This window comes from Leucoraja erinacea, chromosome 38 (assembly GCF_028641065.1).
Source record: "Leucoraja erinacea ecotype New England chromosome 38, Leri_hhj_1, whole genome shotgun sequence".
Lineage (NCBI taxonomy): Eukaryota > Metazoa > Chordata > Chondrichthyes > Rajiformes > Rajidae > Leucoraja > Leucoraja erinaceus.
The window spans coordinates 3,679,234-3,694,973 of NC_073414.1; the positions used below are offsets into that span (position 1 = coordinate 3,679,234).

Below are 15,740 nucleotides of genomic sequence, written 5' to 3' on the forward strand. Positions count from 1 at the left end.
TTTAATTTAGTTTATAGATACAGCGCAGGCAACAGGCCTTTCGCCCCACCGAATCCATCTCCGACCAGCGTTCCCCACACATTAAACCCTGTCCTACACACACTAGGAACAATTTACAATCATGCCAAGCCAATTAATCTACAAACCTGCACGTCTTTGGAGTGTGGGAGGAAACCGGAGCACCCGGAGAAAACCCACGCAGGTCACGGGGAGAGCGTACAAACTCCGTACAGACAGCACCCGTAGTCCGGATCGAACCCGGGTGTCTGGCGCTGTGTGGCAGCAACTCTACCGCTGCGCGGCCCATCTCTGTGCTCTGTAATATCCGAACTCGCTGCTGGGCGAAACCAATAAGTTATGAAGCGTTAATCCTGATGTGAGAAAGGTCTTTTGTCGCTTACAGTTGCGTTTCCTGCGTGAGGCACGAGGAGGTAATCTCGCCGGTGGCCATGATAGTTTAGCCGGTGGCCATGACGGTCTCTGTGGCGGTGGCCATGACAGTCTCAGCAGCAACCATGACGCTCCGGTCTCGGCGGAGCTGGCCGAGACCGGAGCGGGTGGAGCGGTGGAGGAGCACTGCCGCTGCTGCTGCTGATGCGGAGGCTGCTACTGCGGGTCTGCGGACGGCGGCACCGGGAACCCGCGGATCCCTGGAGGGAGACCGCTTTTCGGGGCTCCTGCAACGGCGAATTCTCCCGCCCGTGTTGCGGGGTTGAAGAGCTCCTGGAGCGGGGCCTAACACCACTGGCCCGCGCGGCTTGGAATGGCCGCGGGACTTTGCGAGCGCACGCCGGGGGCTTTGACTTTGACTCTGACATCGGGGGGGGAGAGTGCAGTGGAGAGATAATTTTTTTTGGCCTTCCATCACAGGTATGTGCTGGGTGTTTTTGTTTAATGTGATTATGTTGTGTTTGGGGGCTATTTGTGTGTAATGTATGGCTGCAGAAACGGCATTTCGTTTGGACCTCCAGGGGTCCAAATTGACTCTCTGACTCTTGACAATCATTTGTCTCCTTTCTCCCCCCCTCTGCAGGTTGTGATAATGCGTGACTACCATCATGAAAATGTGGTGGAGATGTACAATAGCTATCTCGTGGACGATGAGCTGTGGGTGGTGATGGAATTCCTGGAGGGAGGAGCACTGACTGACATCGTAACACACACCAGGTATGCATCACAGTTGCATCAGTTACTCAGCTTCAGTGTATCAGCAACTCTAGATTTGTCAACTCAACCCCCAGGCCTGCGTTTTAGTGATGGACTGACTGAGAGGGTGCTACACTGATTTTTTTTTAAAGATCATTTTTAATCCCCAAGAGATAAAGCCCCCAATAAAATTCATAAGTGATGGGAGCAAAATTATACCATTCGGCCCATCAAGTCTACTCCACCATTCAATCATGGCTGGTCTATCTTTCCCACTCAACTCCATTCTCCTGCCTTCTTCCCATAACCCCTGACATTCATACTAATCAAGAATCTATCAAAGGTTACACAAAAAAGCTGGAGAAACTCAGCGGGTGCAGCAGCATCTATGGAGCGAAGGAAATAGGCAACGTTTCGGGCCGAAACCCTTCCTCAGACTCTACTATCAATCTCCACTTTTAAAAATATCCATTGACTTGAGCTCCGCAGCCTTCTGTGTCAAAGAATTCCACAGATTCACCACCCCCTGACTAAAGAAATTCCTCCTCATCTCTTTCCTGAAAGGTACATCCTTTTATTCTGAGGCTGTGCCCTCTAGTCCCGGACTCTCCCACTAGTGGAAACATCCTCTCCACATCCACTCTATCCAGCCTTTCGCTGTTTGAAATCGGCAAGGTAATAAAGAGGGCATCTTTATTGCCCCCTCACATGGACCTTAAAGATCACATGGTGCTCGCTAAAAGATCGGGGGCGGTGAGACCAACTTTTTCTCTCTGTTAAAATATCCACAGAACAGAATGTTCTCGTTATTTGTAAGAGCTTGCTAGACACAAACCAGCTACTGTGTGCCTTGCAAAGCAGCAGGTTCTATATTTAAAAAGTAATTCATTGACTGTAAAGTACTTTGGACTGGTCTGAAAGGGACGAGAAAGTTGCTATAGAAACGCAAACCTCTCTGAACACTGGGAGATGGTTTGATGCCAGCCCAGCACACTCGGTCGCGATATACGACACAGACTGAGTCCCCGTCACTCCGATAAGAAGCTACACTCAGGTCGGGCATTCAGAAGTTGTGGTGGGGGAACTGCGGAGATGATCCTCTCTTCTCGTCGACCTTGTTGTCCTTCTCTGATCCACGCTCCAAGCAGCCGGGGCAGTTGTCAGGTCTCATCTGGCCACTGCCCAGCACTAACTTTCAAAAGAAAATTGAGAGGAGATTTAAAGAAAAAAGTTGCCACGGCTACGTTGAGGCACGATGGGCTGAACGCTGTGTGTGTGTGTGTGATTCTCCGAAAAAGAGGAACAATGTTGAGTGGCCACGCTCACAAATTTAAAACTTCAGATTCAGATTCAATTTTAATTGTCATTGTCAGTGTACAGTACAGAGACAACGAAATGCATTGTCTTCAATGAAAAACTTCATGCACACAGCCTAAATTGTCAGTGAGTGATAATCCATCTCTCCAAGGGATACAGTACTTCTTTGTATTGTATTATATTGTATTCAAATTTATTGTCATTGTCTCAATTTGAGACAACGAAATGAATTTCCCTTACATAAAAAAAAAAAAAAAAAATCATAAAAAAAAAAAGCCGATTTTCTTTGCAAGATCTTTCATCTGCGCTAGTATAGGTTAGTTTAGGGTTACAGCGCGGAAAGGGGCCCTTCGGCCCACCGAGTCTGCACCGCACCGACCAGCGATCCCCGCACGCTAACACTATCCTACACGCAGAACCCGGGTTCGATCCTGACTACGGGTGCTGTCTGTACAAGGTTTGGACTCTGACCTCGTGGGTTTTCTCTGGGTGCTCCAGTTCCCCCCCACACTCCAAAGACGTGCGGGTTTGTAGCTTAATTGGTTTCAGCAAAATTGTAAATTGTCCTGAGAGTGAGTGTGTGATGCTGCCAGTGCTGGTCGGCGGGGACTCAGTGGGTCAAAGGGCCTGTGTTTCTCGAAAGTCTAAAATTGAGTCTCACTGAGAAACGGTTTGCTTCTTTGCATGATCAGGGGGGTATGGAGATAACTTTGGCTTCTAATATTTGGCAGAGATGTTGCAGTTTGCTTGATTGAAAGATACATACTGTCCGTCGATCACCCACTCGCACTATCTCTATGCTATCTATCTATCCCTCTTTCTCATCCACTCCCTCCCTGGCTGGAAGCAATTCACAGAGGGCCATTTAACCTTTGGGATGTGGGAGGGAAAACGCACGCGGTCACAGGGAGAACATGCAAACTCCACGCAGACGGCACGGCACCCGAGGTCAGGATCGAAGCTGGGCCTCTGGCATCGTGAGGGCAGCCTCTCTACCCGCTGTGCCACATGCCAGCCCTTAAAGTGTTCTTGAAATAAGGGAGGGTATTCGGACGACAGAATCGGTTGCACATTATGAATAGACTACAGACTGCTGGTGCCTGTTTATGACTCTTGGATTCTGTGCCATAGGATGAATGAAGAACAGATAGCCACCGTCTGCCTGTCTGTGCTGAAGGGGTTGGCGGTCCTCCACGCACAAGGGGTGATTCACAGAGACATCAAGAGTGACTCCATTCTCTTAACTCACGACGGAAGGGTAGGTATAAGCGTCAAACTCACAGCGGATGTCGGAAGCAAACTGGTGTCTCCTCACAGTCTTATGTACATTATAATCCTCTGGTAGCTTGGATAATCTATTGTGTGTGTGGGAAGGAACTGCAGATGCTGGTTTAAACTGAAGATAGATACAAAATGCTGGAGTAACTCGCCTCTCTCCCCCTCCTCCCTCCCTCTCCCTCCTCCTCCCTCCCCCTCTCCTCCCTCCCCCCCTCTCTCCTCCCCCCCTCTCTCCTCCCCCCCCCCCTCCCCCCCTCTCTCCTCCCCCCTCTCTCCTCCCCCCCTCCTCCTCCCCCCCCTCTCTCCTCCCCCCCTCTCTCCTCCTCCCTCCCCCTCTCTCCTCCCCCCCCCCCCTCTCTCCTCCCTCCCCCCTCTCTCTCTCTTCTCCCCCCTCTCTCTCTCCCTCCTCCCTCCCTCCTCCCCCCTCCTCTCCTCCCCCCTCCTCCCCTCTCCTCTCCTCCCCCTCCTCTCCCTCCCCCCTCTCTCCTCCCCCCCCCCCTCTCCTCCCCTCCCTCCCTCTCTCCTCCCCCCCCCTCCCCCCTCTCCCCCCCTCTCCCTCCCTCCCCCCTCTCCTCCCTCCCCCCTCTCCTCCTCCCCCCCCCTCTCCTCCCTCCCCCTCTCCTCCTCCCTCCCCCTCTCCTCCTCCCCCCCCCCTCCCTCCTCCCTCCCCCCCTCTCCTCCCTCCCCCTCTCTCTCCTCCCTCCCCCCTCTCCTCCCTCCCTCCCCCCCTCTCCTCCCCCCCTCTCCTCCCCTCCCCCTCCCCTCCCCTCTCCTCTCCTCCTCTCCCTCCTCCCCTCCTCCTCCCCTCGTCCTCCCCCCTCTCCTCCCCCCCCCCCTCTCTCCTCCTCTCCCCCTCTCCTCCTCCCCCCCCCCCTCCTCCCTCCCCCTCTCCTCCCTCCCCCTCTCCTCCCTCCCTCCCCCTCTCCTCCCTCCCCCTCTCCTCCCTCCCCCCCCCTCCCCTCTCCTCCCCTCCCCCTCTCCTCCTCCCCCCCCTCCCTCCCCCTCCCCCCCCCTCCCCCTCTCCTCCCCCCCCCTCTCCCCCCCTCTCCTCCCCCCCCCCTCTCTCTCTCTACCCCCTATCTCTCTCTACCCCCTCTCTCTCCTACCCCCTATCTCTCTCCTACCCCCTATCTCCTCTCTACCCCCTCCTCCTCTCTACCCCCTATCTCTCTCTACCCCCTATCTCTCTCTACCCCCTATCTCTCTCTACCCCCTGTCTCTCTCTACCCCCTATCTCTCTCTACCCCCTATCTCTCTCTACCCTCTCTTTGTGTCTTGGGCTGTGCTTTGGCAATGGCCAGCTTCCAGCTGTGTGCACACAGCAGTGTGGGACATGCAGGGCAGGAGATCTCATTACCAGAGGGAATGATTTTGTTTTGAGGAGGAGGCAACTCGCCCTCCAATCAAATCCAAAAAACAAAACTTGAAAGTCTTAGTTCTAACGGTAGCAGTTTGCATCGATTGGGTATGTTGCCCCTTTGTGGCCACGTGAGGAACTACAATGGGCAGAAGGTAGACAAAAATGCTGGAGAAACTCAGCGGGTGCAGCAGCATCTATGGAGCGAAGGAAATAGGCAACGTTTCGTCCCGAAATGTTGCCTATTTCCTTCGCTCTACAGATGCTGCCTCACCTGCTGAGTTTCTCCAGCATTTTTGTCTACCTTCGATTTTCCAGCATCTGCAGTTCCTTCTTAAACACTACAATGGGCAGAGTTATGGCAACATCAAGCTGTACGCCACTGAAACAGACCCTTTGGCCCAGCTTGTCCACGGTCAACAAGTTGGCATAGTGGGCTCGTCCAATTGATCTGCATTTAGCCCTTTGCTCTCTAAACGCTTCCCATCCATATATCTGTCAAAATGTCTTTTAAATGTCACCATTTCATCTGTTCCTATATCGCAACATATTTCAGACATGGACTACCCTTTGAGTGGAAACAGTTGCTCCTGATGTCCCTCTTAAATCCCTCTCACCTTAAGTCTCGTCCCACTAGTTCTAAAATCCTCCACATTGGGGGAAAAAGACTGAGCGCTCACCGGATCCATGGCCCTGGTGATCTTGGACACCTCAGTCAGCTCACCCCTCATCCTCCTACACTCCAAAGGCAAAAAGTTCCAATCTATCCAAACTTTCCCCACAGCTCAAGTCAGCAAGTTAAGTTTAGTTGAGAGATACAGTGCGGATACATGCCCTTTGCCCACCAAGTCCACGCTAACCAACGATCACATTAGCACTATCCTACACACTCTAGGGACAATTTACAATTTAACCAAAGCCAATTAACCTATAAACCTGTACGTCTTTGGAGTGTGGGAGGAAACCGGAGCTCTCCTCCCTCCCCCCTCTCCCTCCCCCTCTCATTCTCTCTCCTCTCTCCACCTCGTTCTCCATCTCCCTCTCCCTCCTCATTCTCTCTCCCTCTCCCCCTCCCCTCCCCCTCCCTCTCCTCTTCCTCTCTCTCCCCCTCTCCCTCCCCCTCCTCCCCCCTCCTCTCCCCTCCCCTCCCCCTTCCCCCCCTCCCCCCTCCCCCCCCCTCTCCCCCCCCCTCTCCCTCCCCCCTCTCCCTCCCCCTCTCCCTTCTCCCTCCTCTCTCCCCCTCCCCTCTCTCTCTCCCCCCCCCCCCCCCCTCTCCCCCCCCCCCCCCCTCCCCCTCTCCCCCCCCCCCCCCCCCCCCCCCTCCCTCTCCCCTCCCCCCCCCCCTCCCCCCCCCCCTCTCCCCTCCCCCCCCCCCTCATGTCTTTGGAGTGTGAGAGGAAACCGGAGCACCCGGGGAAAGCCCACGCAGGTCACTGGGAGAACGTACAAACTCCACAGAGACAGCACCTGTAGTCTGTCTGGGTGGAACCCGGGTCTCTGGCGCTGTAAGGCAACAACTCTACCACTGTGCTGCCCATCTCGATAACTTCCTGGTGAATTTCCTCTGCACCCGTTCCAACGTAAAGCCATCCTTCCCACAGCTGATGACAAGTGGAGATTCACCCTACTGGGGAAGGCTGCAAAGTTTTAGTTCAAAGTTGCGGAGGAATTTCTTTATTTGTGTTGACATTTGAGTTGCTTTTCAAACTTGAAAACACATTCTTCCAGTGGTTTAATGGTTTCTGTGATCACTGTCTCCCTGCATGTTGGGACATGCATGTTGTTTTGAGTTCATTAAAAATGGGGAAGGAGCCAGCAATCTGTCACCCAGCATCAGGATCCAGTATTTACGCGGATGGCTCTTGGCAAAGGAACAGTCTGTTCTGGGCCTGCACAGTAAAGGCTCCAGTGACAACACTAAATGGAGGCAATAAAAGAAAACCAGAGTTCATACTTGAAGGAATGAAATATTTTCTTTGCGAACTTATTGTTTGTGGGGGGAAAAAAAATAATTCATATAGAGACAATTATTGTATTAAAGATAGACACAGTGCTGGAGTAACTTAGCAGGTCAGGCAGCATTTCTGGAGAAAGAAATGGCTGACATTTCAGGTCGGGACCTTCTTCCGACCTTCCTTGTCCTTCCTTCTTCCGAACTTCCTTGTCTAGACCAAAGTCCTGACATTCCTGGGATTTCAGGACTTTCATATGAAGAAAGACTGGACAGACTTGGCTTGTACTCACTAGAATTTAGAAGATTGAGGGGGGGATCTTATAGAAACTTACAAAATTCTTAAGGGGTTGGACAGGCTAGATGCAGGAAGATTGTTCCCGATGTTGGGGAAGTCCAGGACAAGAGGTCACAGTTTAAGGGGAATTCCTTTAGGACCGAAATGAGAAAAACATTTTTCACACAGAGAGTGGTGAATCTGTGGAATTCTCTGCCAGAGAAGGTAGTTGAGGCCATATTTAAGAGGGAGTTAGATGTGGCCCTTGTGGCTAAAGGGATCAGGGGGTATGGAGAGAACGCAGGTACAGGATACTGAGTTGGATGATCACATTGAATGGCGGTGCAGGCTCGAAGGGCCGAATGGCCTACTCCTGCACCTATTGTCTATGTTTCTATGTTTCCTTCATCCCAAAACACCAGCCGTCCTTTTTCTCCAGAGATATTGCCTGAGCTCCTGAGTTACTCCAGCACTTTGCATCTGCCTTTGGTGTAAACCAGCATCTGCAGTTCCTTGAATGACTGCATTATCTCTCTTCCTAATGACAGTTTCCTTACTTACACCCTCATGTATCCGTTTGCTTTTTGTTGTCACAAGCGCAGAGATACAGTGAAATGCTCGCGCTGTTTGATATCCAGTCAAATCGGATCGGATCATACGATAGATCCTCTCCTGGAAAAGCTCACAGAGTCGTCTCGTTCCGGTGCCATCTTTCAACTTCCAAGTCATAAGTTCCAGGAGAGGAATTAGGCCATTCGGCCCATCAAGTCTACTCCGCCATTCTATCATGGCTGATCTATCTCTCCCTCTCAACCTCATTACCCTGATCTTGGGCCAAGGAGATCAGCGATTTAAAGAAATATTCTCACTATAAGGCCTGGTGTCGTGGTGGTACTGGATGGATGGTGTCGGGTTGGCCCAGTGGGCTGCTGTCACCTCCTTCCGCCATTGCACCATGCAGCTGCCGCAGGCTGTGCTCTATCCGCCAGCCCGTGCAGTGTACCCTCCCCCTTCTGTCGTGGGGTCAACTGGCTCCCCTTCCCCCTCTCCAATCCGGGATCTTTAAAAAGACTACAAAAAGTAGTAAACGCTGCCCAGTCCATCATCGGCTCTGACCTCCCTTCCATCGAGGGGATCTATCACAGTCGCTGCCTCAAAAAGGCTGGCAGCATCATCAAGGACCCACACACCATCCTGGCCACACACTCATCTCCCTGCTACCTTCAGGAGCCTGAAGACTGCAACGTCCAGGTTCAGGAATAGCTACTTCCCCACAGCCATCAGGCTATTAAACCTGGCTCGGACAAAACTCTGAACATTAATAACCCATTATCTGTTATTTGCACTCTATCAGTTTATTTATTCATGTGTGTATATATTTATATAATGGTATATGGACACGCTGATCTGTTTTGTAGTCAATGCCTACTATGTTCTGTTGTGCTGAAGCAAAGCAAGAATTTCATTGTCCTATCAGGGACACATGACAATAAACTCTCATGAATCTTTGCTTATCCCCAATCCTGGGCCTTCCACTCACCACTTTAATATCATGTATCTTGTTGTAGTGTATGGCTGTTGGCCAACCAATTTCACTCCAGGGGTAATTAAAGTTCTATTGGATCCCATCAATAGTATCAGTGCAGTTTAACTGGGATTTGGAAGTTTAGTTTAGTTGATTGTCACGCGTACCGAGGTACAGTGAAACGCCTTTATGTTGCATGCTATGCAGCGAAATGATTACTATCGAGCCGTCCTCAGTGTACAGATACAGGATAAAGGGAATAACGTTTAGTGCAAGGTAAAGTCCAGCAGAGTCCGATTAAAGATAGTCCGAGGGTCTCCAATGAGGTAGATGGGAGGTAAGGACCGCTCTCTGGTTGGTGATGGGATGGTTCAGTTGCCTGACACCAGCTGTGAAGAAACTGTTGCTGAGTCTGTCAATGGATACTGTGCAGGTTGTTATCTCTCCAAACTGACTTAGACAATAGACAATAGGTGCAGGAGTAGGCCATTCGGCCCTTCGAGCCAGCACCGCCATTCAATGTGATCATGGCTGATCATCCCCAATCAGTACCCCGTTCCTGCCTTCTCCCCATATCCCCTGACTCCACTATTTATAAGAGCCCTATCTAGATCTCTCTTGAAAGCATCCAGAGAACCGGCCTCCACCGCCCCCTGAGGCAGAGAATTCCACAGACTCACTACTCTCTGTGAGAAAAAGTGTTTCCTCGTCTCCGTTCTAAATGGCTTGCCCCTTATTCTTAAACTGTGTGTGGCCCCTGGTTCTGGACTCCCCCAACATCGGGAACATGTTTCCTGCCTTTAGCCCTCCCCTGAGCAAACGCATCTAAAAGTCTACAACCCACCCCTGAGCAAACGCATCTAAAAGTCTACAACCCAACCTTGCTCCAGAGAAGTGAGTGCCTGGAACACGCTGCCTTGGGGGTGATGGAGAGGCAGATATGAGAGTGGCCTTTAAGAGGCTTTCAGATAGGCACGTATCTTAGAGGGATATGGATCGACATCGGGAACATGTTTCCTGCCTCTAGTGTGTCCAAGCCCTTAACAATCTTATACGTTTCAATGACTCTCGTGCTCTCCGTTTGTCTTGCAGGTGAAGCTTTCCGACTTTGGGTTTTGTGCCCAGGTATCGAAGGATGTGCCAAGGCGCAAGTCACTAGTGGGCACCCCTTACTGGATGGCACCAGAGCTGATCTCCCGGTTGCCTTACGGACCAGAGGTGACTTGATGCTCGCTCACACTAATCTTGTTATCCTTGTCAGAAACGGATTTCAAATTTCAAAATGCACATTAGAGTTTGCAAAAATATATTGAAGTGTATCTGGGCCCTGCGTATCGGCTCGCATGAGTAACGGTGGGTAGGTAATCGGGAAATCCGGTAAACTGGTGACGTTTGTACAACACTGTGAAAAATGTCCACGAGTACAAAAATACTCGCGATGAAAAAAATGGTTGCTTTTTACTCGTGCGAGCCTCTACGTTACACCCACGAACTCCTACGTACCCGCTACGTACATTACACGAGCTCGAATTGGGAGAACTCGGGAGAACTCTTGAATTGCCTCGTGCAGGCCCTTTAGGGAGAAAGAAAATGAATTTATTCTTTAGACAGTAACTTTGTACAGAGTACAGAGAAGGTTCACCAGACTGATTCCTGGGATGTCAGGACTTTCATATGAAGAAAGACTGGATAGACTCGGCTTGTACTCGCTAGAATTTAGAAGATTGAGGGGGGGTCTTATAGAAACGTACAAAATTCTTAAGGGGTTGGACAGGCTAGATGCAGGAAGATTGTTCCCGATGTTGGGGAAGTCCAGCATTAGGGGTCACAGTTTAAGGATAAGAGGGAAGTCTTTTAGGACTGAGATGAGAAAAACATTTTTCACACAGAGAATGGTGAATCTGTGGAATTCTCTGCCAGAGAAGGTAGTTGAGGCCACAGTTCATTTGCTATGTTTAAGAGGGAGTTGCATGTGGCCCTTGTGGCTAAAGGGATCAGGGGGTATGGAGAGAAGGCAGGGAGTTGACTTGGAAAAGCTTTTCCCACAGAGAGTAGGGAAGATTCAAACAAGGGGACATGACTTGAGAATTAAGGGACTGAAGTTTAGGGGTAACATGAGGGGGAACTTCTTTACTCAGAGAGTGGTGGCTGTGTGGAATGAGCTTCCAGTGAAGGTGGTGGAGGCAGGTTCGTTTTTATCATTTAAAAATAAATTGGATAGTTATATGGACGGGAAGGGAATGGAAGGTTATGGTCTGAGCGCAGGTATATGGGACTAGGGGAGATTATGTGTTCGGCACGGACTAAAAGGGTCGAGATGGCCTGTTTCCGTGCTGTAATTGTTATATGGTTATAGGGATGGGATACTGAGTTGGATGATCATATTGAATGGTGGTGCAGGGCCGAATGGCCTCTACTCCTGCATCTATTTTCTATGTTTCCACCCGTTGCATTTAGCACCGGTGTTATCTAATCGGTGCCGCACATTCTGACAACTTTTCTGAACCCATGAACCTTTCCATCAGTTTATTTTGAGTTGCGAGGGTTTTGGGTGAAAGGGGTTGACGTATTGCCCGCTAACACGCCTGCCGTTCCTTCTGCCTTTGTCTGCAGGTTGATATCTGGTCTCTGGGCATCATGGTGATCGAGATGGTCGATGGGGAGCCTCCATACTTCAATGAACCTCCTCTGAAGGCCATGAAAATGATACGGGATAATCTGCCTCCCAAACTGAAGAATGGCCAGAAGGTAATCGCACCAACGGGCCCCATCCAAGTATTGATAATGTCTTCCCTTTCCCTACTAGTGGCATCTTCATGTAGTTTCGAGTGAAGCCCCTGTCACACTTTCCCGAGTTACTCACGAACTCTCCCGAGTTTTCCCCTTGATTCCAACTCGGAGAATTACGGTAACAGCCGTTCGTAGGTACTCGGGGCTATTTTTTAACTCGTGGACATTTTTCAACATGTTGGAAAAAAAAAGTCCCGGCTTAGCTGATGCCCCGAGTTCCAAGGCTGGCATTACGAGCCTCTACGAAACATCTACAGACTCCTGTGGGCTGTTACGAGCTCGCTACCGACATTCCCCAAGTTCGAATCAAGGGGAAAACTCGGGGGAGTTTGTGAGTAACTCGGGGAAGTGGTTCAGGGTGTATATTACAGCATGGAAACTGGTCCTTTGGCCCAGCGAGTCAACTCCCGCTCTTCCTTCCGGCCCTTGGATCTACCCATTTAATCACGGCGCGCAGCGGTAGCGTTGCTGCCTTACAGCGCTTGCAGCACCGGAGACCCGACTACGGGTGCGGTCTGTACGTTCTCCCCGTGACCGCGTGGGATTTCTCCGAGATCTTAAACGGTTTCATCCCACACTCCAATTTACCAGCAGCAAGTACAACCTAAGGTCACAAGTGATAGGAGTAGAATTAGGCCATTCGGCCCATCAAATCTACTCTGCCATTCAATCATAGAAACATAGACAATAGGTGCAGGAGGAGGCCATTCGGCCCTCCGAGCCAGCACCGCCATTCATTGTGATCATGGCTGATCGTCCCCTATCAATAATCCGTGCCTGCCTTCTCCCCATATCATGGCTGATCTATCTCTCCCGCCTTCTCCCCATAACCCCTGACACCCGCACTAATCAAGAATCTATCTATCTCTGCCGTAAAAGATATCCACTGACTTGGCCTCTACTGCATCCTGTGGCAAAGAATCCCACAGAGGGTGCAGCATGCCTCTCCCCTGTTGTTGAATTGTCGACTGAACCCTGATCTCTCTCTCCCCCAGGCCTCGCCCCTGCTGAAGGGGTTTCTGGAGCGGCTGCTGGTTCGGGACCCGTCGCAGCGAGGGATGGCGACAGAGCTACTGAAGCACCCCTTCCTGAGCAAGGCGGGCCACTCCTCATGCATCGTCCTACTGATGAGAATGAACCGGACTAAATGAGCAAGCAGCTTGTGAGTTAGCGGACACCACTGGGAGAGGAGAAAAGAAAATCTGTGATTTTTTTAAAAACTAGGAAGCCTATATCTCATAAATAAAACATTTGGCATTTACCAGAGCGGGATGTTTGATGTCTGGGCCTGTGAGATGTCACCTGTCTGTGGGGGGAACGCTGTTCCCAACTGCATCTCCCGTCGGGACCTTGACACTACTGTTTCTCAAACGGGGCAGAACCACAACGGAGAGATATCGATACTACTGAACGCTGACTTTTTGTAACGTGTAACTTAAAAGCAAAAGACTGTTGCCGGATGAGTTATGTAGTTTAAATGCTTATACAACAGCTGAGAGGAACTACACTGGAATTTTATATAAATATAAAAAAATAAGTGTGTATATTTCACTACTAAATCAAGATTTGATTTTTAAACACTGTTATTAAGATGAGACAGATGCACCAGGAAGATGCATGCAACTAGGGAGAGGGGCGATCCTGACCTTTTGTGAGGTTTGTTGGGATATTGGTCGACAAAGTGGGCCGTGTTTAACGGCTCCCACATCACATTGGACTCACCGTCGGCCAAGTTTGCTTTTCGAATAGATCTGTGTTTTTATTTTTTTAAAGTGTGCAGGATTTGAGCCGGTTGTGGAGACTAAGTTTAAAGTCTGGTCTCGTTTTGCATGGCGTCCAGCAGCCACTGCATCGCAAGTCTCGAAGCCAAGTCGACTGTGAATTCTGCATTGCGTGAAGTCTACACAATGGTAACTGGTGGTCACCAGCGCTGGACACTCCCTCTCCACCGCCTCCCGACATCAATGTCTTCTTCTTCTCCTTGCGTGTGGCATGCACAGCCTAAAGTTGTTGGGCAACTTGTTCTATTTGATTGTGCTCGCCAGGTTGATTGCATTCGTCGAAAAACAGGGCGGACCAACCTCCCACCCCATCAATGTGTTTAAGGCAACGGTCAGGAGGGCTCCGTCTCTGAGAGAATTGAACAGCGTTGGGAAATTTAATCGGGGAAACGAGCCGAAAGCACAGAACATGATCAAACCGCGGCAACTTCTACCGATGACACAGGATACTTTTTCCAGTGAAATGCAGTGAGTGCCAGTGTGACATAAAGGTGATGCATGTGAAAAATCGCATGCAGCAGTGTGGTCACCAGTTTCGGAAGGGAAGCTCTCTGTTCACCCACACCCTGCAGGTAGACTGTGAAGAGGTGAGACTCGTGCTGTCTGATCCCACTATAACATGAGCCACAGTCTGCTCCCTTGTGAGATCATATCTCCAGCATGTGCCAGTCCCTTTAACCAGTCTGGTTCGTGCTTTAGGTAAACCATTTCCTCCTTTTTAACCAAAATATTGTAAAAACCCCATTCTAAGTTCTGTCTGTCTCAGAGTAATCTTAAGAGTTTGTCTCAAGAGTTAGGGATTGCTGATGCACTTTTCATATGCAGGTCGGAAGGATTGGCTGAGGGAGATGTATTTTCTTGTAACGCGAGCCAGCAGATTGATCCGTTATTTGCACCAGAGCAGCGGGTGAGATGTCGACCGTAAAGGCTTCTACATTGAAGGAGGGCAGCAGCTATCACAAAGTAAATCACCAAAATCCCAGAAGTTCCAAATATCTTGATATCGAAGTAACTTTCTATCACTTACAAAATAGTTTGGACTTTATTGGCGCTAACTGGCTGGGATTTTGGGTGTGAAGATTAATGTGAGAGGATTTGTTTTGACGTAACCCAGGTTTATGTCCTATATGAGCTACTGTTCGATGAGGCTGTAGGGACTGTGTGGCCTTTGTTGGCTGAACCAGCCGCTAGTGCAGGGGAATATTCCACTGACTGCTGGCCAGATTTCAATGGGCTGCCCTCTACTCCAGCAGTTAGGGTTGAGAACATCTGGCAGCACAGCGGTAGAGTTGCTGCCTCACAGCGCCGGAGACCCGGGTTCAATCCTGACCAGGGCGCTGTCTGTACGGAGTTTGCACGTTCTCCCCGTGACCTGTGTGGGTTTTCCTCCGAGATCTTCGGTTTCCTCCCACACGTGCGGGTTCATCGGTAAATTGGCTTGGTGTAAATGTGAAGTTGCCCCTAGGATGTGTAGGGTAGTGCAAGTGTGAGGTGCGGACTCGGGCCGAAGGGCCTGTACCTCGAAACCGGACTCCTCTCTTCCACCAAGCACTAGTCCTGAACTCCCTCAGCGTGTCAGTGTGCAGTGCAACAAGCTACAAGTTCAACAAGTCATCTCTGAAGCCTTTGCAGACCCATGTAGAAATCACTCTGGAAGTAGGAACGGTTGTGTGAACATCAATATCTCAACAAGCTGGTTGCACAGAATTGTCCTTGAAGTTTGAGCTTCATCAGAATGGATGGATGAACTTACTACTGACACCTTTGCCTGGGTTTGTTTAAGGATATTTATATTGTACTTTTTTTTGTAACACCACAGTATTTTTTTTTTTGAGAATGCTGCAACTTATTTTCTTGAGTAGCTACTTTACAAGAAGATTTACTGTTTTACTGTTTTTCAAAAAGTGTTTTTCACTGTGCCATGAGGGTGGATTTAATGAGGTTTTTAAAATTTCTAATTACAGATTTGAAAACCATTTGATACGCAGTTGACTGACTTTATATTCCTTGTGTACGTGTGTGTGTGTGTGTGTGTGTTTCAAAGTTGAGTGTTTGTCATGTATATAAGGGTGGAACAATTGGATTCTTACCACACTGTAAAACCCCTGTCCCACGGTACGGGTTCATTCCAAGAGATCTCCCGAGTTTGCCCTGATTCCAACTCGGAGAATTACGGTAATGGCCACTCGGGGATCTCGTGGACATTTTCCAGCATGTTGAAAAATCTTCACGGGTCTTCCCGTGCTTACCTACCGTTAGCGAGTCTTCCAGAGTACCTGCCTTAGCGTTATGAGCCGCTAAGAGACGTCCCCGAGCTC

At 50.1% G+C, this 15,740-nt stretch overlaps 1 protein-coding gene across 1 annotated transcript in view; it reads left to right on the forward strand.

Annotated features, from left to right (window-relative positions):
- The window catches only part of pak4 (p21 protein (Cdc42/Rac)-activated kinase 4), a 50,737-nt gene extending 35,340 nt beyond the window's left edge, over window positions 1-15,397 (forward strand). The window contains exons 6-10 of the mRNA XM_055663644.1: window positions 1,034-1,167; window positions 3,595-3,721; window positions 9,944-10,069; window positions 11,465-11,599; window positions 12,637-15,397. Of these exons, the coding sequence (XP_055519619.1) occupies window positions 1,034-1,167; window positions 3,595-3,721; window positions 9,944-10,069; window positions 11,465-11,599; window positions 12,637-12,792 (678 nt within the window). The 3' untranslated portion in view covers window positions 12,793-15,397. The remainder of the gene's footprint in view (window positions 1-1,033; window positions 1,168-3,594; window positions 3,722-9,943; window positions 10,070-11,464; window positions 11,600-12,636) is intronic.
- Window positions 15,398-15,740: the final 343 nt, after the last annotated feature.